The sequence below is a fragment of the Marmota monax genome, unplaced genomic scaffold (genome assembly GCF_021218885.2).
Source record: "Marmota monax isolate L192 unplaced genomic scaffold, Marmota_monax_Labrador192_F-V1.1 WCK01_AAM20220418_F8-fsc00029, whole genome shotgun sequence".
In the NCBI taxonomy this organism is placed as follows: domain Eukaryota; kingdom Metazoa; phylum Chordata; class Mammalia; order Rodentia; family Sciuridae; genus Marmota; species Marmota monax.
In genome coordinates this window covers 11108303-11133472 of record NW_026693024.1, presented here as the reverse complement: position 1 = coordinate 11133472, position 25170 = coordinate 11108303, and the positions used below count along the sequence as shown (strand labels likewise).

The following is a 25170-nucleotide window of genomic DNA, read 5'->3' as shown; positions in this document are numbered from 1 at the left end:
CAGCTCTTTATGACCAGGTGAGATGTTGGTGAGCAGGTAAAAAGGAGGATTTGCCTAAGCGATTCCAGGGAGCGGGCCCGGCCGAGCCCTCCAGCCCATGCCCGGCGGGGACCCATCGCCAGGAGCGCAGAGCCGCGATGTCCATACTTGCCAAAATGGGGGACTGGCAGGTACGAGGGTTTGCCTTGGCTGGGGCTGAGGTGGGCGGGGGTGGAGCGGGGGATGGGGGCCGGGAGGGGGGAGGCGGAGAGGAAGCGCCGTGGCCCAGGGCAGGGGAGTCGTAGGTGAGGCACGCCTGGCAGCGCCCAAGAGTGCTCCCGGGGGAGAGAGAGGACAGGAAAGACGAGCGCAGGCGGCGGCCGCGGCGCTGGGGGCAAAGCGCGCAGCCCTCGGGGCCGGGCGCCGGGAAAAGTCCGCCGCACGCTCCACAGGTGGCCCCCGGGGTCACTTGTGGTTTGGGTTACAGCCTTTTCTCCCACCTTCCCACCCCCATCCCCAATAGAAACTCGGGTGGATGACTAATTCAGACGGGGGGGGGGGGAAGACTGGGCTGGGGTTGCGGTGCGCCGTGGGGAAGGTTCCCGGCTCGCTGTGCCTTCGGCCTCGCCCCAGACCCCCGGGCTGCGCGTCGGGGTGGGATTCTGGTGCACCTGTTTCGCTTGGTGTCCCCAGATTTGGGGGAACCTATTGGGTGAGCAGAATGGAAAGGGTTCCACCCGGCTGGGTCGCAGCGGGGAGCATTCTCCCCTTAAGAAATACTTAAAAGAGTTTGTCCAAAGTTTAGCTACTCACTCAGTCTGCTTCCCGACGTGGGTTCCTGCCGCCCGGGCTAGGGCTGGTGGATAAATGACGGGTGTTGAGGCAGGGGGTCGCGAATTTTCGGAGAACTGCGCCAGCCAAACTTGACCCTGCTAGGCCGCAGGCGCCACAGGCTGGCTGGGATCCACATCCTGCACTTCCAGAGCCCCAGACCCCGGGCCCGGCCACCGCACTCGGCCAGCGCTCTCCTTTTAACTTCCAGGCATTTTCCCTACGGGAGCAAGGGCGGCCCTGGTCTGGTTGGCGAGGTAGCGCCTCTCCCCAGTCGCGGATTTCATAATCGGAACCGCGGGGCCCTATTTTCGCCCGGGCCAAGGGAGGCCTGGTTAGGGTGAGATTCGGTGTGCCACAAGCCTGCGGGGCAATTTGAACCAAAAGCCTCGACCTTCCTAAAGGAAGAAATCAAGGCCCTGCTCCTCCTGGGGCAACTTTTGTTTTTGTTTTTTATTTAGGACATTAAAAGTAAATTTCAGAGAAGTCTCCATCTTCACTACATTCCCTGGAGTTGGAGAAAGGAAGGCGTTTTGTATTTTATCTTTTACTTTGTATACTTTTGTAGGATATTTTTATATCCCTTCCCAAGTAAAACCTCACTCAATGCAATTTCTTCCCCCAAATCAGACTAAATTTGTGGTTTAAGGATGCAAATCCCACACCAAACACAAATCCTGGGAATCCACACCCATTTTTCCCCAACCCTGTGAGCTCAAAAGGCCCTTCCTAATGCTCTTCTCTGGGGCTGAAGACTGGGGGAGTTCTTTATTAAAAGTCTTTTGGGTTTTCTCTTTAAATTTGGGCAAATCTGGCTGCACAATTCTCAGACAGTGAGAGGACACCTGCGGCCCAGGGTTGGCCTGGGACTGGGTCTCCAGTGAATCTCATATTTGAAACTGTCAGATTGCTGCTGAAAGGGGGAAAAAGAAGGAGCTCAGGGCTTGCTCCTGGCAAGTGTCCGTGAGCCTGAATCTTTTTTGTTTTGGGGGGCCCACAGGGCTGATGCACCAGCCTCAGCCTTTTGGCACCCTAGATAGTGATAACCAGAAAAACTAAGGTCATTCTGGTCCCCTGTCTCTTTGTTTCTCTTGGCTTCTTAGAGATACTAGCTTTTCTGTTGCCCTCTCTGATTCCCCAGATCAGGCCTGAATCCCTGAGCCTTAGACCCAGGTCTGGTGCTGCTGTCCCAGGACCCTGGGTCTCAGCACTGCTGGAACATTGACATGCAATGAAGTGACTGGTGGTAATGAAGCTCACACAAATGCAGCTAGGCTGGCTCCAGGGGCTACCGGGCCACTCTCCCAGGCCTTTCATTGGCACCCACACTGCAGGGAGGCGGCACAGAGCTGGCAGGCCTCAATCTGCACGTCAATAGCACCCTCCGCAGGAATACAACAACAGTTTAGCAGGCTGGCCAGTTTGGAGCCAGAGATCTGCGGGGGGCACTGGGCAGTGATGACAGGGGAGGAGGGTGGCGGTGGAGTTGGAGAGGATAAAGGCCTTAAATGCCTTTTTCAACCCACAAACAGAAGCAAAAGAAAGCGAAACTTTGAGTTCCCATAGCATAAAGTGGAGAGTATATGGGGCATAAAAATATTGCTCTCAGGACTAGGATTTGACCTATTGGTCACAGTGCACTATGGCTGTGGCTATCATGGGTTCAGTACTCTGGCTCCTGGAGGCTCAGCTCCTGATGTCAACTATTGTGCTGGACGACAGGCCCATAGAGTCTAGCCCTAGAAATTGACCACTTTCCAGGCAGAGTGGAGTCCAAGCCTCCAGCCCATTTGACTAAGAAACTGCTCCCAATTCATGGGTTGAAGGCCGGTTCAAGGCAGGGTCCAGAACTTCTGGAGGTCATCCCCCCAGCACCGAATTCTCTTGCCTACTCTAGCATTCTTCTTAGTTTCTTTCTTTTTTCTTTTTCTTTTTCTTTTTCTTTCCTTTTTCTTTTTCTTTTTTTTTTATGGCAGGGGAGTGGGGGTCTTTGGCTTTGCTTAAGTCTTCTTGTGGGAGAATTGCCCCTCTGTGGGTACCTCCCTCATCCTGCCTTCCTTCCACCTGTTAGAAAGTGCTTAGATTTCCAACAGCTTCCACCCACATGCAGGATGCACTGTGGAACCTGGGAGGCCTGGATATTTTTTAAAAACAGGCTAAGATGAGTCTGAGGTCTTTGAGGGGAGACCAACTGTTGTTGAAGAGTTTGCAGTATTCAAACTGGAGAAAGACAAACTTTTTTGGAGGATAAGTAGGAAAGCTCAGCCAGAGGAAATACTCTGTATTTGGAATTACCACACTAGGTCTTTCTCTTTTCCTTTCTCACTTTAAAAAATAGTTGAATAAAACAGAAGTGTGTTGGTGGGAAACCCTGATGGAGCGAGCATGCCCCTGTATGGAACTGGAGACACTGATCTGGCCAACTTGGACAGGGGGTGGCCTTCCGGCTTCCAGGTTCCTTGTCAGCCAGATGGGCACTGTGCTGCCAGTGAGCTCCGTATTAGTATCATCAAATCATAAAGGAACTCTTCCTTCTTTAATTAAAAAGGGGAAACTTGGGAAAACTGGAGCCGATTAGCACAGAAAAGAGCTGGTTCCCAATGATTTATTTTGATGCACAAGTGACAAGATACCTAGATTTGCAGGCGCACTCGGGTCTGTATTTCAGCTCAATTCCAGAAGTGGCTGAGTGTCTCCATAGAAGTTCTGTATTCTTGTTAACTTCGAACCCAAGAAACCTTAGCCCGAACACCAAGATGAATTTTCAGTTGGCCTCAGCTTCATACAATCGGAGGAAAGTCACTTAACCCCCGGAGCTGTCGAGTAACCTCTTCAGGGTACAACTTTTATTTTACACGCAGCAATTAAGAGATGGCAAATCCCAGCCCAGCGACTGTAGCCGTTTGGCATCATCTCCAACCTGGGGGAAAGCAAAAGCCAATAAAACTCCCAAGGTGCTGCGGCCCGAGGGGGTAACTGCCTTGAGTCCAGGCGATCTCTCCTTGGGCAAAAATCCTGGAGTGACTTCGCTGGTCTTGATTTGGTGGTTATTTTAATTGCGAAAGGGATAATGGTTTCTAATAAAATTGGATGGTGCTGAAAGGGCAGCGCGGATTGTGGTGTTGGTCTGGGTGGGGGTGGGGGGTACTACAAGTCGGTCTTCAGGCCGGGTCACTCCGACCCTCGGTAGTGCGGAGCTTTGTGGAAGGTGTTTTTGGCTAGGAGAAAGCAAGGAGAGAGAGAGAGAGAGAGAGAGAAGGAAATGGGATGGAATTGGTCTGGGGAAGGGGCCTTTGGGGCAGGGGAGCGAGGTGGAATCGGGCAAGATTTTCTCGCTAGCATGCAGGCGTGCACTCTAAGAGCAAGTTCGCAGCTTGCAAAGGCCTTTATACTTGGGTCGGAGCGGCCGGCGGCAGACTGTGGTACTGGCGAGCAATTGGACTATTGTTGATATGCTAATGAGGCGATTAGGCTGTTGGTAAAGAGCTGGAAAAGGGAAAAGTTTCTACCATTAGAGGGAGATCTCCGAGCGCACACGGGAGCTCTTTCCCTTCTCTCCTCCTCCTCCTCCTCCTCTCCTCCTCCTCGCCCTTCTCCTTCTGGCCCTCCTCCTCCTCCTCCTCCGCGCCCTCCTCCTCCTCCTCCTTACCCTCCTCCTCCTCCTCCTCGCCCTCCTCCTCCTCCTCCTGTGCTCACCGCCGGCAGCCGGCAGCCGGCACTTTGCGCTTACCCAGAGAGTAGCTCCACTTGGGTGCGAGGCGGAGAGGGGCAAATCCATTCACAGCGATCCATGAAAATGCTTTGGAAACTGACGGATAATATCAAGTACGAGGACTGCGAGGTAAGCGCGGTGCTGGCCCACTCATCCCAGCGGTCTTCGGCTCGGGGCTCGATCCTGCCTCTCCTCTTCCTTTCCTTGCAGCCAGCTGCGACATGCGGGTGGGACAAACTTTCACCAGTGCAGCGCCGGCCCCTCTGATTCTCCCCTAAGACCGCGGAGAAGCTGGGGAAGGACAGTGTAGACGCTTCTTTCTTTCATTTCCTCATTCAAAGCTGTTGTCCCACTTTTCCCCTTCTCTGACCACTTTGAGCTGTGCCTGAGTGGGACGAGCATGGATTTTTTTTTAAACAATCGCTGGCAACTGGGCACGTGCTGTGCATTCCGCGTGTAGCTTCAGCGAGATTCCGGGGACCCAAATCACCAGGAAGAGAAAGGAAAAAGAAAACCCTTTCTCTCTTCAAATTCCTCTCTGATATTTAATATTCCTTCTTTTATTTGTGCATTCAGTTTCTTCTTTCTTCCTTTCTTTTTCTTTCTTTCTGAGGTTCTCTTTTTGGACTTGGAGAAGGGACCTCACACTTCCTTCTGAGATGAGTTGCACCTCCCTGTGAGTGGGTTCAGCTTGGGAGCTGTTGGGCTCACTTCTGATTCTCCTGTGTTTCAAAAAGTTCTGAGCAGCTTCTCCCGTTGAGCTATTGGGTGAATACACCCCGTGGTGGTGGCGGTGGTGGGAATGCGGCTGCTTTCAGCGCTGTGGCCTCTGGGTCCGAGAGCAACCGCCCCAGCAGCCGCTGGCGTTCAGCTGAGCGACCGTGGGAATCCTGGCGCGTCTGTGGGCCGCCCCTGGTGCGGGGAGCCCGCCGGGCCCACAGAGCGCGCCCTTTGGAAAACATCTTAAAACCTAAGGCTCCAGAGCTTCTTGGGGGCAGCCAGGAAGGCCGGAGAGCCAATGATCCATCTGAGGGAGGCTCTGGGAATAAGCCTCACTCTCCCTTTGCAAACCCCATTAAATGAACGGATGAGTCCAGGGGAGAGAGTGGGCGAACGAGGCTCGAGATCATCCGAATAAATACCTGGCTGCCACAACTTTTGCTATTTCTTTCTCTTTTTTCGTTTGCCTTTTGGCATTTGGAGCTGGGAATGTCAGGCAGAGATGTCTGTGTACCCGCATAGAGGCGGGAATCTTGCCTTCACTTGAAATCAGAAACTGAATATATGCGAACGATGCGTTACCCACTCCCTCCTCCTTTTTCTTTCAGAATGCTATTTTACATCTTTCAGGCTTCCCCCTTTTTGCCCCCCCCCCCATCTGGGTGGATGGGGCATGGGGTGACATCCCACGGGTACCAGCGCTTCTCTCGGGACTTCTGTCGCTTATGGGGAGGGACGCAGGGACCCCATGTCAGACAATTTGCTTTGTTTTCGGTGGGGTGGGGGCGTTTGTCGGACGGGTGGGGATGAAACGGAACCCCATATCTTCTGCTAGGACAATCATTTTGTACTGATCTCAGTTCTGGCCCGAGGCTGGGGCATTTTACTTTCGTGGAGGCCGAAACCCTGTTCTAGGTGCGGGCTCCCTGGCAGCTCCGCGCGCAGAAGGGACCGGGACCAGGAAGGCGGGAGATGAACTTGCACCCCCAGAGGAACTACGTGGGGGTGCGTGTGAATGAGGCCAAAAGGGATGAGAAAGGAGAGGGAGAGAAAAACAGCTAAACTCAAGGCTGTTTCAACAACTTTGGTGACTGTGGGCTAGCGCTGGAGCGGGGATTTCGGGTTTCCGAGCCGGCTAGGGGCTGTCTGATTATGCCGGGGCTCTGCAGGGACACGCAGGAGGCAAGGTGCCGCTTGTTCTGACAACCCGGCGGGCAGACAGGCAGCGCGGGGAGAGCTAGCCGTGTCATCTGGGGGGGGGGGTGTCGGGCGGGAGTGGCCCAGCCAGTCGGACGGGTTTGTGCCGGGAGCCCGGAGCCCGTGCCAGCGGCGCCCGGGCTGGGCCGCCTCGTGTCTGTGCGCGCCCCGAGCCGAGGCCCGGGGAGAGTAGAACGAAGAGCGACAGCGGCCGCGAGCGCACGGTCCGGTCCCGGTGTCCGAAGGGAAGCTCGAGAGGAGGCCGAGGAGAGGGCCCATGAAGCGGACGGGCGGGTCTCAGTCCGGGCTTTGGGCCGTGGAGGAGCCGCGCGGCAGCGGGCAGTCGAGTCCGGAGTCCCAGACTCCGCTGCGGAGCAGAGGAGCCCGTGGCCGGAGAGGGCCGGGCAGCGCCTCCGGAGCGGAGAGCCCGATGAACGCCCGGACGCGGTCCCCGGCAGCTCCTGCCCGCTACCCGCGACCCCCGCTACAACCCGAGGTCTGCCCCAGCCTTTTAGGTCTGATTGTCCTCGCTGGCTTCCTCTCCCCCTCCCCCTCCCCCACGGCCTCCCCCTCCGCGAGCTCCGGCTCAGCCCCCTCCTCCTCCTCCTCCCTCCCTCTTTCCCTCCCTTCCTCCTCTCGGGCTCTCCCTCCTTTCCTCCCTCCCCTCTGCCCACTCCGCGCTCCTCTCGGTCGCCCACACTTTCTTTCTCACACACGCACGCAGACACATTCTCCCTCTCTGCGCTCCGCGCCTCGGTCTCCCTCTCTCCCTCTTTCTCTTTCACTTTTGCATGCCCTGCAACCTTTTAAAATGTTGCCCCTTCCCTGTGATTCGCCAGACGCCGCGCCGCGGCCCCCCGCGCGCTCGCCCGCTCCCTCTCTCGCCCGCTTTTTGTCTCTCGCGCTCTCTCTCCCCACCTCCGATTTGCTACACTGAGGCTCCCGTCAATGGACTGCATTGAGAGCCGGCTCCGGCGCGAGTGGCCTCCCCGCTTCACGCTCGATTTCCAGGCATTCTTCCCTTATTAAGTATTCGTGTAATATTAATAGTCATGAATCTCTGCTATTAGGAGGCTCCAGGAACGCTGCCCAGCGCGGTTATTAGAAGCTCAAGTGAAGCCGCCGCTAAGAAAAGAGGGGAGACACGGATTAAGGGACACACACACACACACATACACACTTTTTCCCTTTTGGGGGTTCTTCATTTTTTTTTAAAGAACTTTGTATCGTAACTGATCACGGCAGGATAGAGACCGTGGGTTCGACCAGCTGAAGGAGCCGCGCGAATCGGTGGTTCAAGTTCTCATGGATCCGAGCGGGGCTCCGGCGCTCGGGGGAGCGTCCGCGCCGTGACTGGAGTCTTTGGGTGGCGCGGGGCTCTCGGCGCCTTTTGTGTGGGGCGCGCTCGGGCGGCTGGGCAGCCGGGTGCTCCGGGCTTGCTTTTTTTTTCTTTTTTTCCACCCTGACTCGTTACCCCAGACTCTTCGCAGATGTTAGTTCACAGTTTTTCAGCTATGGTGAGTCCCACCCCCACCCCCATCCCTGTCTCCTTAGGAATTCTATTCTGGAAACCTGGTGCCGCGAAGCTGCCCGAGACCTCGGGTTTCCTGCCCAGGTTTCTTTCATGATACCTTCTTCTATTTGCATTTCCCTCTCTCCTTTCTCTCGCCCCTTTCCATCCCTAAATCGTAAGCCTTGCTACCCACCCCCGCCCCCACTCGACCTCTCCGCGCACTCGGACCTACCCCGCAGCTGCTTCCCAAGGCGTGTTTCTCGCCCTGTTCATCTTTATTTCCTTGCGTCTTCATTTGTTCCTGCTTAATCTGTCTGCAGGAAAATCGCAGCCCGGTGTGCCCCCTACCCCCAGGGTCTGCAGCTGAACCTCCGAGGGTTCGCATTCCCTAAAACCAACTCTGCCTGTTTTGCAAGCGAATTGCAATAGAGGAACATAAAGTCAGGCGTTTCTTTTGCCCTTTGGGGCTGGGGTGCAAGGGGCGGGGGCCTTCGCCCCGGGGTGCACCTCTCGCTTTTAAACCAAATAAGGCTGAATCTTCTTTTTTTAAACCTTGACTTGACGCCCCCCCTCTCTCCATTTCTACCATAAATCGACCTTGTCCAGAAAAAGCTCCTAACTGAGAAAGCGGAAAAGACAGATCCCTGATCCTGCACTTAAAAGCTTCTTTAAGCTGGTAATTTAAACGTGTGCTTTCGTTACAGCCCCTGTGCGAAACGTGTTTCTATTTAAATAGTCATGAAATGGTAATAGTCTTTGAAGGTTTGTGATTTTTTTTTCCCTCCAAATAAATGGAAGAGAGTAAACAATAACTCAGTGGCAGGCAGGTTCAAATCCGGGGAACGAGAAAAGGCCGCTTCTGCTGTTTAATATTTAGTAGGAATTTTAATTTAGCTTAAGGGAGGTTTCACGGTGCAATTGAAGGGGCTGTATTCCAAGAGACCCTTTTCTATCTTTCCCCCCTTTTGAAAGAAACGCCTGAGGACAGTCTCTTGTGCCCTGTAGGTACATGGTCTAATTCCTTTGCGGTATTTTTTCCCCCGAAGGGCCTGTTTCACTTCTCGGGTATTTTCCGAAATGAACAGAGTAGAGCTGATATTTTTCCCGGTGGTTTGCCGAGGGGAACGGGAGATTTCCTACCTAGACTGGTGCATTTAGTGGAGACCCTTGTAACTCGACGCCTGATTTCTTCTTCTTTCCTTTCCCTCTCTCTTTCTTCTAGGACCGTCACGACGGCACCAGCAACGGGACGGCGCGGTTGCCCCAGCTGGGCACTGTAGGTCAATCTCCCTACACGAGCGCCCCGCCGCTGTCCCACACCCCCAATGCCGACTTCCAGCCCCCTTACTTCCCCCCGCCCTACCAGCCTATCTACCCCCAGTCGCAAGATCCTTACTCCCACGTCAACGACCCCTACAGCCTGAACCCCCTGCACGCCCAGCCGCAGCCGCAGCACCCGGGCTGGCCCGGCCAGAGGCAGAGCCAGGATTCTGGGCTCCTGCACACGCACCGGGGGCTGCCCCACCAGCTTTCGGGCCTGGATCCTCGCAGGGACTACCGGCGGCACGAGGACCTCCTGCACGGCCCGCACGGGCTTGGCTCGGGACTCGGAGACCTCCCGATCCACTCCTTACCTCACGCCATCGAGGACGTCCCGGTAAGAGGCCGCGCGGGAGGGGACGCTTCCCTTCTCACCTACCCTCAAGAGAAGATTCCGGGAACACAGGGCCACCGGCCCGGGTTTTCCTCGATGACATTTCCTTTATCAAATATTTTTTGGGAGGAGGGGGGTGCTTTGAGAAGCGACGTAAACAGCGAATTTAAAAAATTAAAAAGCAATTTCGAACTGTCCCCAGAACAATGGTTCCTGGAGCTCCCTCAAACAATGCCTCCATTACCATGTCCACCAACACAGAAATAAATCAGACAACGTCACCATTGACACTATCTTCCCCTCTCGACCACAGTAAACTGTTCCGATGGTGAGAAGATCTAATTTCCACCGCTGAGTGTGGCATGGGGATTTCTCACTGTCCTGGGAAAGCTGTTAAATTTAACCAAAAGAACCTATCAAAGGCCCTCACAATGTAAAAGAAAAATGTGGAAGACATACTATGAAGATCATTTTAGCGGATTTTATAAGCAGTAGTGAAACCCAAAAGTTAGGTGTACCCTTTTCTGATTAAAGAAAAGTAAGTAGCAAATCCAAGTAGAGAGACATTAAAATGCAGGCTTCTCTTCCTAGGGGTGCTAAGTGGTGACCTCATAAATCATTAGCTAGGTTCCCAATGCCTATCAGAACCTGCTACACCCCATATTAAATTAAATGTTTTGAGACTATTGGGTAATACGTTATTTAAGTTCTAATTCAGTTATCAATAAATGCAGTTTAAAATGATTCCTAAATAAGCATGGCATTATCACATTTACTATTTACAATGCAAACCAGCCTATTGATAATTTGAAAATACTTTTTGAAATTAAATTTAAACCAGCATCTCTGCTTCAACTCCATATATTTATGGTTTCCTCACATCCTTCCCGAAATGGAATTAGAGCAGGTCAATAATTTTATTAAAGCTGTAAAGGGTTCTGTTAAAGCTGCTTTTCTTTGGAGAGGAAATGTATCTGGATGTGATTTTTGCTAAAATGCTATTTCAAATTACTGCATCAAATACAGCAGCAGTATGTCCGTTGACAGTTTAATGATTACTGCATTAGATTGTAAGGAAAATGGTCACATGAACTTACCTGCTTGCTTGGAAGATTTAAAACATTATTTAAGTTGTATAGGAAAATAGAAAATTTATTACAACTCTCATTTGGCCCAGTCAATCACAAATTTGTTGGTTATGTTTAGCAGCCTTGCATGGAAAACAAGAAAGTGGGCACTTGAATCAGTGTAATGGTTAATGAGAATTGTGTGTGTTCAGATTTACATGTTTTTAGGAGCAAATATTTAATGTGCATTTTGGGGGAAGTAAAATAAAAGGGACAATGACTTATGAAAGAGCAATTTTAAAAAGAATTGGAAGTTGTAATCCTTTTAGTTCCTTTTCTCAGTTTATGAATCCTTTTCCTTGCCTGTTCTTTGGCATTATTGAAAGCACAAAATAATGTTATAAGCTTTTGGAGCTACTGTGAATTAGAATTGCTCTACTTTGCAAAAATTTCAGGTGGTTGGTAGAATTTCTTAATACCTGTATGATCACTCTTTGTGATGAAATTGGTCAGTGGGAGAAATTAACCAAAAGATCAAATAAAAGCAAGGAAACCCAGTTGCTGCTCTTCCCTCTCCCTCCCCCACCTTTTAAGAAAAAAATTCTTTCAAAGGAATTTGGGTCAGGAAAAGGGTTGTTTTCAATTTTCCCACTGCTGCAACAGTTAACCTTTAATAAGAATGACTGCTAAATATTTAAGAAAATCCAATCGATGGTGAAAATTATTTAATCATTAATATCTCAGTGGGGTTTTAAACTTAACAGTCTTCCCTGTATGGACAAGGTCTAGAAATAACACAAATAAAAGTATTATGCCACACTACATTTACTTTATGGGTTTAGGGTGCATGCATAAAGGGATCATATTTCCCCATATAGTTAAAACACAAGAACTGCAGCAGTAGTCATTTCTGAACATTTCTCAATTTAATTATACTTAAATCCAGAAGCACTTTAGGCAAGTTACAAATGAGAGCATTGAGTATAATAAAACCTGTAATAAAGCAACTTAGTACCATCCACCCGGAATCATTGCGATCAGGCACAATTAACAGGAGCATAAATCCAAGACAGAATGGAAAATGTTCGAATCAGTATTATTGTTGGACAAAGACTAGAGAAGGAAGTAATAGTTTTTTAAATGGTAATGCCTGTGTTTGGTAACGATTGCGAAATCTTCTATCTCAGCAGCCCTGGTGCTAATTTGTAAACACAGCCAGACATTATATTGCCTGTCAGTTTCTGCATTAGAAAACATGATTTCATTTTACTTTCTAATCACGTTTTGACTGGAGCACACACACATATACCCATCCATCTGTAGAAGAAAAAAAAAAAAGAAGAAAGAGAAAAAACCCTGCACTGACAAGTCTGCTGCTGGACATCAGGAAAGCAACTCCAAAGATTTTTTTCATTTTTTGATAATTTTCGTATTGCTGTCACATTCAGTTTAGGCAGTAGCCTTAATTTTTTTTTTATTTCTAGTTTTCCATAAGTGAAGGTGTACTGTGTTTGCTCTTTATTACATTACCTAAATGGTTTCCAACACTCTCCTGTTCTATTGTGTTTCTCTCGCTTTTGCTACCTGAACACTGGAATCACTGAAGTCCGAAGCCGCTGAGGCGCCAAACTAAAGCTAGGTGCATTTCTAAAGGTTGAACTAACTGTGAGAAAGATTAGGCACTCCAAAACTTGATTTAATTTCTAAAGAAAGTTTTCCTCCCACCCCCCCTCTAACATGGATTATTTGCTGGGGGAGGAGAAATTGGTTGGGGGCGTGCAGTGAAACCTCTTGAGTTGCAAAGCCCCAAATTCCAATAAGCCAAGATGAGATGTTTATATATAAATGTCATTATATGGGAGGGGGAATTTCTATTCTACACCTTCCCCTCCCCCCATCTTGCAGGGAATATTCATTTCCTTTTGTTTTGATTATACACTTACATCCATGTGTATCCTTTTGTTGCAGCATGTAGAAGACCCGGGTATTAACATCCCAGATCAAACTGTAATTAAGAAAGGTAAGCCATTTCCTTCTGCATTCCAAGCATGTCCTTACAGGCAGAGTGCTATTTAAGAGAACTTGCAGAACTGTATTTATTTTTTTCAAATAGGATTTCCTAAAGGCTCAGAATTAGCAAATAGCCATAGAAGAGCTGTGCTTAAATAATCGGCTTTCAGTATCTTGGTAATGGCAACAGGCTAGCTTTTTTCTGATTCATGATTTGACCATTTAATTTAGTTTAATGATATTTGGACAAACACATGAAATGTGCAATAGTTGAACTGATTTGGAAGCAGCATTTCAATTTTGAAACCATTTAATAGTTTAGTTAATTCATTCTATGGAGTTAAGGCCATGAGTGTTAAGAAGTAAGTGTACCATGCTAAAATAGTACAATTTCATGTAAATATAAGGACAGATGATAAATGCACTGCTTAGCAGGGGGGGCGGGGAATCTTATGTTCTTCAATTTAGTTTCTTGTTTGCTGTTAAGGGTTTTAAAACTTTTTGTGAATTAGGCTAACAAAAAATTTAGCTTTTGCTTAAAATTATCATTTTGAAGATGTCAGGACTGTTAGTGTATTTGCTCAGAGCAAAAATTGTTAGTGTCAAGTGATTTGGATGAATTTGTAATTTGAATTGTGTTTAGTGAGTAGAAATAAAGTTTCCTCCATTAAATGCTATTCACTTTTGGTAGCAGCTTTTTTTTTTTTTTTTTTATGGTGGCAATGTTACATTTCAGGATTCTAGGCACCACCAGAGGACGATGCTATATAAAACTGTTCTCATTTCTAACCCCAATCAGCATATTGTTAGCTAGTTTAAAGTTTCATTTTTGCATCTGTGAAGTCTTTGTCACGTCAAATTAGATGTGCAAGGGATAAATCTTAAGAGATGCTCTTTCCAAGTCGACATGATAATTGGCTCTTTTATTAGTAATCTCTCAAGAGTTCGTTTAACTCCTATTGTCTCTATTAGCCTCCCCAGAGCTATTAATGTCACAAGTGATCTATCCAAAACCTAGAGCCCCCCACCTCCCCATACGGCTAGAATATCCCCATTAAAGAACGCATGAGGAGCACTGTGATGACAGCATGTGCATACTATTATATGTCTCCATGTGGAAATTTAAAATACAAATGCACTAAACTTAAAATGGTTGTGAATGCATCTAAACTATATTGATGTTGAGAAACGGAACCATTAGTATACTTTCTGTTGGTCTTTAATTTTTTTCTAACAAAGGTAGGTGCAACAATGAAGAGCTTATGGTTTTAACTAGGCAGAACACTCTACATCCTACCCTCCTCCCAATGAAGGTGCTTAAGGCTTAAGCCAAGAGGGCCATTAAGTATTTGCTCAACAAAAGGACCCATTGCTACTATTTTACAGTGGGCCTGTTTTTCACCCTCACCCCACCCCTAGTTCAAACCGGGCTTGAAACGGATCCCCAAAACCTATCTTTTTTCGAAATGGAATATAAGAAAGGAACCATTTATCAGAAGGACGGGACGAGAGGTGTGGGACAACAGAATGCACCTCTTCTAGCTTGGTGCCTTATCTGAAATGCTCATTTACTGGCTGCTTTAGCCATCTAAACTGTCGCCTGGTTTTAATAATAGGTATCTTGAAGCATTTTCTTCCCGACACTAAATCCCTTGCCCTGCAAAAACTCCAACTCCAAAGTACACATAACTCAGCCAAGGTTGGCAAATGTAACTTCGCCCCCTACCCCCCATTCCCGCTCTTGGGCACCTTGTCTGGGCCCACTCTGCTCGGATGCTCAGAGCCCAAAGGGTCGCAATTTCACCACCCATCTCTAGCCAGCACCCTTTAGGGGAAGGGAAAAGGGTCAGGCCAGACACAGAGGCCTGGTTGGCACCCAGAAACCGAGGCTCGAATCGAGGAGGGATTAGGACAGGGGATAGGAAGGGAGTTGAGGAAACGGGGAAAAAGCTTCCGAATTTCAGAGCTGGACGGGAAGAAAGCGGGGTGAGCGGCACAAGTCTGGGAACCCGCCCCTGCCGGGGGCAAAAACCCGGGTCCGGCAAGATTTTAGCGGGGGACCCTCGACGCCCACACGCGCCCTCCCCATCTGTCTCCGCAGGCCCCGTGTCCCTGTCCAAGTCCAACAGCAACGCCGTCTCCGCCATCCCTATTAACAAGGACAACCTCTTCGGTGGCGTGGTGAACCCCAACGAAGTTTTCTGTTCAGTTCCGGGTCGACTCTCACTCCTCAGCTCCACCTCGAAGTACAAGGTCACAGTGGCGGAAGTGCAGCGGCGCCTCTCACCGCCCGAATGTCTAAACGCGTCGCTGCTGGGCGGAGTGCTCCGGAGGTGAGGCCCCGCGCGGCCCCGCCCGTCCCGCCCCGCGGTCCGGGAAGCCATGCGCCTGCGCCAGGGCGACGGCGGTGGCGCAAACGCGCTTTGCACCGGGCCCTCCCTTCGCGGGAAAAGAAAGGGGCGGGGAGAAGAACGTAGAGCCAAGAGGGTGGGAGCTGGGGGGGGGGGCGGAGCGAAGCAGCGCGCGCCTGCGCTCTCCAATACCGTCCCGCGCTCTCGGGGCCTCTGGCGCGCGCTCGCGGGGTCCTGCGTGCTCCGGTGCGCGCACGCGCAGCTCGCTCCGCTACGGGCTCAGTCCCGGCCGCCGCAGCCGCGGGGCGCCGTGCAGCCACTATTCACTTTTCGCGCACACCTTGCAAGCCCAGGGAAACTTCCTCTCAGGCTCTTCGCTTTGCCCTACCACTGTGGAGAGACTTGGACGGTACCTGGGCCGTCCCTTGACTAGGGTTTCAACAGAGTGACTTTTAGCTGTAGAAAGGGAAAGGTTTCCAGGGCGCACGCCACGCCCCCTGGTCGCTGTTACCTCCTATCAGACAGCGATCCGGGTGCCGGAGGCGTCTGATGGTTCTGACTTACTGCGATGTGTGCCAGGCAGCGAACAGGCCCGTTTCATATGCATGATGTGTAGTCGCTACCAAAGAATGCATGTGTCCTACGTGGTGTTTCGCCCCTGCCAGGTTGGAATAGATTCACTTCGCAGATAAGCTTTTGTAAAGAGTCAGTGAGGTAAAGCACCTTCCCTGGAGCGGGTTTCTTGCTGCTCGCTTCCTCCTAGATTTGTGAGTTGTGGGGTCCTGTGTTGAACTTACCTGCTTAGTATGTTTATTACTCTCCTCTCCCTTCTCCTCCTTAAATAAGACCAAGAAGTTCATTGTTTTGACCTTATTCATTTATCTATCTATATGTGGACTCAACAGTTCTACCCTGGTGGGTATATCCCATCCAGATCCTCTCTAAGGGTGTTTGGGGAGGTTCTAATAGCAGCGAATCTCATCTCTTCCTCTTTCCCAGTCACTCTGCTTTCCTTTTGTAATCTTTCACTGACACAATCTTTTCTCTGCCCTCTGCTTTTTCCTCCCCTTCCCCCATCTTCAATATTGGAGACTGTTTACCTAGGGGAGTATAATCTAATCCACACAATTAAAGAGCACTTGAGTAGGGAATAAAATCTGAAATTAATTAATCTGCTGTTTTATTTAAACAATTTATCTTAACCACTTTCTGATTATGGGAGTCTATTTAGACATCTATTTAGAACCGCCTCCATTGTCTCTGAAATCGGGGAAATATTTTAAGGCTGATATCAGCCTTTGACATTTCCAGTTAGGCTGGTGACATGGCATGTAAACAGTTGGTGAAATGAATTTCCCATTGGGGCTAAAGCCAGAGCATGAAACGTGAGAGTGATGAAAACTTTGGTTACTCTGAACAACCTAACTGCAGATCTTGCAAAGACAATTTAAAGACCCCATTGGGATCTGTGTGATTGTAACAACAGGGAAAATATACAGTAATCAGTTGCACTCAAGAATGCCTCCAACTTTAGAGATCAGAGCTGTGTTTGTTTGTGGTTCTCTAGAAAGTTGGGAAATCAGAACCTTCCAACCTGCCACAAGAGTTGCAATAACAGCCAAACGCAGGAGGTGCTTTACAGTTTAACAAGCATTTATCTCCTATAATCTTTCTGTACCACTCCTTCCTAGGTTCCCTTCCTTTGAATGTCTCTGGGCCATACTTCTGAATTTTTTTTTTTAAATATTTATTTTTTAGTTCTCGGCGGACACAACATCTTTGTTTGTATGTGGTGCTGAGGATCGAACCCGGGCCGCACGCATGCCAGGCGAGCGCTCTACCGCTTGAGCCACATCCCCAGCCCCATATACTTCTGAATTTTTGAGAGCAATTTTAGGAAGCTTTCAAAATGACTTTAATGTGATGCAGAACAACCCAATGTGTTCTAAATCCCTATCTCACATATATTTATGAAACAGGGCGAAGTCTAAAAATGGAGGAAGATCTTTAAGAGAAAAACTGGACAAAATAGGATTAAATCTGCCAGCAGGGAGACGTAAAGCTGCCAACGTTACCCTGCTCACATCACTAGTGGAGGGTAAGCGAATCCAGTTGCTAACTAGAAGAGTCTGCCTCTCTGAAATGGATAATATTTAGTGGCCAGATGTTTGGGTATATTTTGTGTCAGTTGGGCAGTTTCATCTTTCTAAAGAATGTAGCCGGAAGTGAACGAAATTCTTGCATGCCAAAAAACTATTTGCATATATTCCTATCCTTCTTCCTTTTCCCCCTCTACCACAAAATTTCACCTTCCCAACCCATTTCTGACCTAAACAATGCACAAATTTAAGAACTCACATTCTCCAAGTTCCTGTCTCCTTTAAAGAACTCAGCAGTTAATCACTTAAGTTATTCTGACATCTGCGTTTGAGAAATGCGTGACCATTACTTCCTGAATTAATTTGGGAATCTTTGACCTGCAGCCTGATTTAAGACCGTCCTGAAAGCTCAGGGTTATATGCCCTTGTAGGTTTTTGTTTTCCAAACATATGCTCCCTTATCTCTTGTTTAATTGTGCTTCTCTCCTGGAGGGGAAGAAAGCAATTTTAGACTTTGGATTGTTTGGATATAGAAAGAAAAAAGAAATACAAGATTGCAAGAAAGTTTCTCATGGCAAGAAAGTTTTTAACACACACACACACACACACACCTTCCAGACTCCTCAAAACAAGCCAATGCTGTCCTAACTCCCAGCTCTAGATAAACTGTCACTAGGGTCCCTTCTCATTCCTGCCCCCTCTAGATTCCCACTTTTTTTTTTTTTTTTTTGGTAATACTAAATTGGCTTAAGTTTGGGTTTTGAAATGAATGTAAAGCTCTCTTTTGTCTTCCTGTCTTGTGGTAAATGCTCATAGGAAAAAAGAAAGCTGCTTAAATTATCAGGTAGATTTTTTTTACAAGTAACATTCACATTTAAAGGAGGCATTTTATCTTATTTACATCTTGTATTTGAGAAGACAGTTTGCAACTGAATCCAAGCTATAGCTTTGTAAATTACTTTTTAAATGTTTAAAACTATGTATTTGAGGAGGACTGCTATGATTTCCATCTGTTAGTGGTGCCAAAATGATAATAATATAACTGTTTAAAAAACCCACAATTGTTCAGAGCCAGAAACTCAACTACAGTAGCATTCTATGAAAATAATAGCAGTACATAGAGAAGCCACGATTCATACCCCCAAAGAATTACATGCCATGGAAATGAGGGTGGTGGCTCAGGGTGCAGCTTGAGAGCTGGTCTGGGTCTGGGGGTTGAGTGCTGTAGCAGGGAGGCTGTTTCTGGAGAACTGTTATTGTTTGTGATCCGCTCCATTTTATGGAAACAAGCTCTGCGGAGAGGGCTTTGATGCTCTAATTGGCGCATGCGTTCTTCCGGAGCTGGAGCTAATGGCAGGAAGCCCTGCAGTAAAAACCAACTGGTTCAGGAAATTAAAACCAAAGATTCGAAAATCAACAACACAGACAGACTCAGTGGAGTGACCCTCAAATCCTCCTGGTTAATCGGTTTGGATGAACAGATAATTATATGTGATCAAGTTAAAATGTAAACCCCCAGTTGTTCCCTTGCAGAAAAGCTCAAGGAGTAATTATGAATATCGTTTATGAAAGTGTTGATAGGTGTGAGGTTGGAATATAAGAGCCATTTTAAAAGAGAAGTTGGGGAAGTGTTCGTCAAGACAGAATGGAACTGGAGATGGTGGAGGGATTCACTTTTTCAAATCATCTTGGCTTTTTAGGACAGATGTTATGTTTGTTGATCAGTGCACCTACCAGATCCTATAGAGAAGGAAGAAAATGACCGAAGTGAGAAAACAAGTAGTTTGTGTTTCCTTCAACTTTGGGGTTAAGAAAATAAGGTAGTGGAGAGAAAGTTTTGATCCCAATTTTCTTCATTCCCTTGCCCTCACCTCCCTCTTTTTACCCCTTGCCAGGAGAAGCGGTCCACCTAGCCAGGGACTTTGGGTACGTGTGCGAAACCGAATTTCCTGCCAAAGCAGTAGCTGAATTTCTCAACCGACAACATTCCGATCCCAATGAGCAAGTGACAAGAAAAAACATGCTCCTGGCTACAAAGTAAGGCATTTACCTCTGCAGGGTCTCTGTGTCTCATTGTTGAGAGAAAGAAAAATTGCTTTTGCACTCCATTTTCTCCTGTTTCCCTTTTGCATTCAGGGCTTTGTTGTTGTAAATACTGAAGTTACAATACAGCCTTAAAAACCCTCATCTATATGCAAAGAGAAACATAAGTGGGATTGTTAGTGTGGGGCCATATTTTCCCTCTCTTCTCTCTTCTTATTTTAAAAAATTGTAAATGAATGTATGGGGGTGAGATACAGGAGAAATTTGAAGCTGAATGTGGATTTGTGACTGTTTGAGAAGGCTCAGAATCAAATCCTCAAAGGGGCTGTGGACTTGCCTATATCAGTTTTTCTCTCCCATCAATATGTTCTTCAAGGGCAAAGATTAAGCGGTGGCCTGCAAAATAGAGAAGTCAGAGCTGTCCTGCTTTCACACTAATCCTGAATTCCATTTCTTATCTCTCTTTCTCTTCCCTCCTCAGAAGTCAGTGTCTCTCTCTCTCTCTCTCTCTCTCTCTCTCTCTCTCTCTCTCTCTCTCTCACACACACACACACACACACACAAACACACAAGTTTTAGCCTACAGGCAAGATGTCAAATAGGTTTCAAAATGGCCTAAGTTATATTCCCATTGGTGCCTGGGCTGAAAAGACTTCTCCAGGTGGTGTGTGAAAAGAAAATGACTGTTTTGATATGTTTTCTGGAAATTAAAAGGCTTGTTTGGAAGCCCTTAATTATCAAAAGTCGATGTCAGAGGAGGGCATGGAACCAGAGGGGAGAAGCTGAGCCTTGGGTGGGACAGGATTTCTGGCCTGGGGACATCAGTTGGCCTCAGTGAAGCCAGCCAGCCAATACTGCTTGTTCTTCCTCCTACAAACCCTTACTGCCCCCCAGGCCAGGTTGCCCTACCTCAGGAAGGCCCCTGCTAGTCCCTGCTTTCAGGTTCAGGAGCAGAACTTCTTTGTACTGGCCTCCTCTGTCTACATTTGTGACTTTTAAAGACCATTTCTGAAATTTCAACTTTTCCTCTTCCCATGGCTTCCTAAGCACACCCACATTTACAATTTCCCTAAAGAATTTTAATTTAAGGTGTATATGGGAATAGGGGGAATGGGAAACTGTTTCTTTTCCTCCGAACTACCTTGAATCATCACCTAGTAACAGTTTTTTTTTTTTTTTTTTGTGCCAACTTATTTTTGAAAGCAAAATAATCCTGAGCAAAGTTTTGCTTCTCTGAACAAATTCAACCTGCTTTGATTTGAAGGCAAATAGTGGAAACTTTATTCCACAGAATGCTGCTGAGTTCTCTCTAGAGAAACAAGGAAGAGGGTTTTTGGGAAAGGAAGGCTGATGCCTGTATCCTATGGGTAGGAAGCCCAGAAGTATTTCTGACTTCTGGTTGAACTTCTCTTATTCTGTGTGTGACATGGCTTCCCAGGTCTAGGATGTTTGGTATGGGAAAGGTGGGAATAGAAGTTTGTTGGATCTGAGAGTTGGTAGTGGGTAACAGAGGGGGGTGCAGACATTTTCACAGGCCCCGGGGCCGTGCATTTAAGGAAGGAGAGATGGTTTAGTGGGCACTGGGAGTGACTGGTATCCCAGCCTGTGGCCACGAGAACTCTGGGTCCTGCCAGGTGCTGTGGATGGGGGCGGGGCCACTGCAGGGAGAAAGGTCTGCTGTGTGCTGCTGGCGCTGCCCGAGGGGAGCCTCACCCTCTCTCCCTGCTCTGCTTGTGCTGCAGACAGATATGCAAAGAGTTCACCGACCTGCTGGCTCAGGACCGATCTCCCCTGGGGAACTCGCGGCCCAACCCCATCCTGGAGCCCGGCATCCAGAGCTGCTTGACTCACTTCAACCTCATCTCCCACGGCTTCGGCAGCCCGGCGGTGTGCGCCGCGGTCACCGCGCTGCAGAACTATCTCACCGAGGCCCTCAAGGCCATGGACAAAATGTACCTCAGCAACAACCCCAACAGCCACACGGACAACAGCGCCAAAAGCAGTGACAAAGAGGAGAAGCACAGAAAGTGAGGCTCTCCTCCCGCCCCGGCCCCGCCCGCCCGCCGCCTGCCGCACCAGCCCGCGCGCGCCCACCCACTCGGCCCCTCCCCCACCGGCAGGTGACAGCTCCGGACCGGCGACCCTCACTGCTGCTGCTACTGCTGCTGCCGCTGCCGCCCTCCGGTGCCCCGGGTCCCTGGGTCCTCGGGACGGCTCGCTCGACTGCCAGTGGGCAGCCGCTGTCGACTGGGCCCGGTGCCTCGACTTCCCCGTTGGACCACGCCCCCGCCCTCAAGTGGAGCCTAAGAGAACAGAACGGGCCGTGGAGCCAGCCAAGAAAAGTTCTGTCGAGTTGTGAACTTTTTTTTTTAAACAACAACAGTAAATCAGCAACAACTTAAAAAAAAAAAAAAAAAAAACATTTAAAAAAACTTTTTTTTTCTAAAAAAAAGAACATAAAAAAAGTTTAAAAAAATTATATTGAGCTTCATGGGACTGAATCACCACCTTCCCTTACACTCTTCAGTTCAGATTGTAGCCATACTTAAAAAAAAAAAAAGGCAAAGAGGATAATGACATTTTTATCAGTATTGTGAATAAACTTGAACACAAATACACGAAGTTCCATGTCATGTCTTCAGTTGTAGAAGTTTTCCCTCTTCAAGGTAAAGCGACCAACTTGAACTTTCTCCAGCAACACGATTCACAGTTATATAAGGGAATCAGTGTTCATGTCTGTATATATTTATTTATGTGTAATTTAATGGGATTTGTAAATATGGTGAGTCTGTTTTTTCGCCCTTTTTTTTTTTAATTTATCTGGTGATCTCGTTTACCTCTTGTTTAGTGGGTTTTGAATCTTCCCTATTAGTTCCTCATGTGGTTCATGGTACTTATTTAGAAATTCAAGGTTTGGGGGATTCCCACCCCCCCTCCCGGGATTCATGAGTTTAGCCCTGTTGTAGCATGTTAAAGATGACAATGAAACAGCTGAACAAATAAAAAAAAGTAAAATAAAATTTTATACATAATTAGTATTACATTTAGCTTTTCATTGAACTGAAAGAAAAAAAAGTGATATTGGACCCTGGAAACAAAAATTTTAAACTTGAGTGGTTTGATAACCCTTCTATGTCTTGTGGGGAGGAGAAAAAAAATCATTTTGTTCCACTGTCCTCCCTTAAAAGCATCATTTGAGCAATAAATGAGTATTGTCTTTACACCAAGGGTTAGGGATTTTTCCTCTTTCTCTCACTCTTTTTGTTCAGAGAACTCCAAACATTTGGGACCACCTGGTATTCTGTATTTTCACTGGCCATATTGGAAGCAGTTCTAGTTGTATTGTATTGAGTTGTGCTGGCAGTACTTTCCATGCCTGTCAATGTATCATAGTCCTTTGTTGCCCAGATAAATAAATATTTGATACGCTTTATGTCGATTTTTTTTTATTCAGTGGCTGTCTTTACCCAGGCGTATTTTTGTTCTTGGCAGTATTTTTTATTCAGTATGGTTACAGTAATTGAGTTTAACTCTCCCTTGGCAATTGCTCCTTGCAATAAGCAGCTGAACCCATTGTTTCCCTCAAGTATAATAAAAACTTACTTTCAACTTGGAGTTCAGAGCAGGGTATCATTTAGATATTCCACTGAGTCTGTATTCAGACAAATGATACAATAAAACCCAATGTATTCTTTTGGATAAAAGATTGTTTGTACCGCTAAAGGAATGACATACTATCTTTTCCTTACCAGAAACATTAATTTTATTATTAAAAATAAAGTTTTATTTATTTATGTTGATCCTTTAGGTTTTCATTTGCGTTTTGGAAACCAAAATATAAAACCTTCAGAACCAATCATTAAGGATGACAAGGATAATGGAGAACGGAAGAACCGAAGACCCCCACCCCCATAACTACTTTGGAATCTGTCTCTGAAGATAGCTGAAATTTAAATTATTAGTTCATTAGCAATAAGGAAATACCCACTTCAACCTGCATTTGTTTGCTCTGGCTTCTCTGTGGCTAAGCCATGTCAGAAACTTAAAACTGGCTCTACTTTTCTTGGGGGAGAGAAGGAGCCGTGGTAGAAATAGACCACAGAATAGAGAGGGCAACTTGTCTCCATTTATTTTAATATTTTACCTGGAGAAGAATTTACTCCTGGGCTGTTCTTAAGGAGCTCTGGAGGTAGCAGAGGGGAGTGAGAAATTATGTTGATTCCTGGAATCTTTTCTGCTTACCCCCTTAATGCCAGCCCACCCCCCTTTCTATCACCACAGGGCTCCTCCTAGGACCTTTGAGAAATACAAAATGGTCTCTGAGGTGGGGTGTAGAGGGTGGGGGAGGGCTGTGGAGCCTGCCTGTCAGACCACTCCTATCTGTCTTCCACAATAACAGGACTGTGTGCTGAGCTCTGAGAGGAGGGAGGACTTCCTGTACATAAAGATGGCGAAGTCAGAGCTTTGGAAATTCTTTGCTTTGGAAGTGAGGAGGTTTTTTAACAAGAGAAAGGGGTTGGTTAAGTGGAAGGTTTATAGGAAGGTCATAGAAAAAGTGTGTAGGTAAATATACTGGGGGAGGGGGACTTAACATCTGTTCATGTGGTTTGACATTCTGAAGGACCAAGGAAGCAAAGCATTAGAGAGTGTCCATTTTGCAGTCTTTTGCTTTCTAATCTCCTTATGGAAGGCAGGGTAAAATCAATCTCGACAAACAAACGAGTTGGTGGAGTCTAAATTCTATTTTCCAAAGCCAGAGAATTCATAACAATGGTGGGTTTTAAAAAAAAATTCAAATGGAAAGTGTATTCTCAGAACGCAAGGCAGCAATTGTTTTTTAAAGCGGTTATTTATTATTTCCTAGAGAGACTGGTTAACTGTGACGTAGATGTAACAAAATAATGAGGCGAATGAACCCTAACTGTACATACTCTTGACAGAAATGAAATGCACTCAGCATCGTAGCAGGTGAAGTGAAGCATTGTCTATCAGGGCTGTTTTTCTTGGCTGCATCTCAGATTGTGTGGGGGATCCTAACCTCAGGCACAATAGCATTCATAAACAGCCATACATTGCTGCTCTTTCTCCAACGACACATAAATACTCATTTTAAAACGAAAACAATCTTATTAAATACCATTCATTCATATCTGGATTTACAGATGCTTGTTATGTTGGAAAGCCTGAACTCAATATAATCCTTGCATCCTGAGAAAGATAGAAAGGAAATAGTGGGTTAGAACATTACAAGGTCATAATAAACAATGGTTTCCAAATGCAGGGAATTAGTTACTTTTATTCTGTAGTTGGATGATTTGAGGATCATAAATTTGTCCTTCTTTTTCTTTTTTTTAATAAAAATTTAAAGAATATATATTCCATATACATGGAATATATACATGTATATAAATTAAAGGATATATATATATATATGTATGTATATATATATATATATATATATATATATATATACATACACATATATATATATGGATTAGGGAGGTTGTTACCAAAAATAATTTTTACTGGACTAACCAAAACCAATGTGGATTTTGACTTTCTCTGGTGACCACTGTATACTTCCTAAAGCACTTGGTGATTACTTGACCAGCCAGGTGTTTATATATTAACAACAGTGATTCTCTTTGGATTAAAGCAAATTAGGATACATAGTTGAATTATCAAGATACTCACTAGGCTATGCTAATCACCACACTCCATTTTTCTGGAAACACAATGTTCTTTTCAGCTTGATTATCATCCTTGCCCCTTCTATTCTCCAACACCCTTTAAAAACCACAATCCGACCCATTCCTCCCCAAAATCGAATATTAATATAATTTGTGTTCTTGATGGAACTACCATCAGAACTGCTATGCCCCGCAGCTGAAATAATATTTAAAATAGAAGGGATTTGACATTTGAGAAGTCAGTGGCTTGAAATACCCAGTTGTACTTAGCTAATTCAGTCCTTAACCTCTGGTTTCAAATAAA

The 25170-nt window shown here is 46.9% G+C and overlaps 1 protein-coding gene across 4 annotated transcripts; it reads left to right on the top strand.

The window, feature by feature from the left end:
• Tfap2a (transcription factor AP-2 alpha) lies at positions 1–22976 on the top strand. Of its 4 annotated transcripts, XM_046453545.2 has the most exons (8): positions 1–170; positions 9175–9232; positions 9372–9609; positions 12642–12693; positions 14785–15016; positions 17014–17132; positions 19029–19170; positions 20919–22976. In XM_046453545.2, the coding sequence occupies exons 1-8, from the start codon at positions 98–100 to the stop codon at positions 21205–21207; spliced, it is 1203 nt and encodes a 400-aa protein (XP_046309501.1). In that variant the 5' UTR covers positions 1–97; the 3' UTR covers positions 21208–22976. The 4 variants fall into 4 exon arrangements, with proteins under 4 accessions (XP_046309501.1, XP_046309499.1, XP_046309498.1 ...); XM_046453543.2 differs by having other exon boundaries at positions 9175–9609; XM_046453542.2 differs by lacking the exon at positions 1–170 and adding an exon at positions 4365–4651 and having other exon boundaries at positions 9175–9609.
• The last annotated feature ends 2194 nt before the right edge of the window (positions 22977–25170 follow it).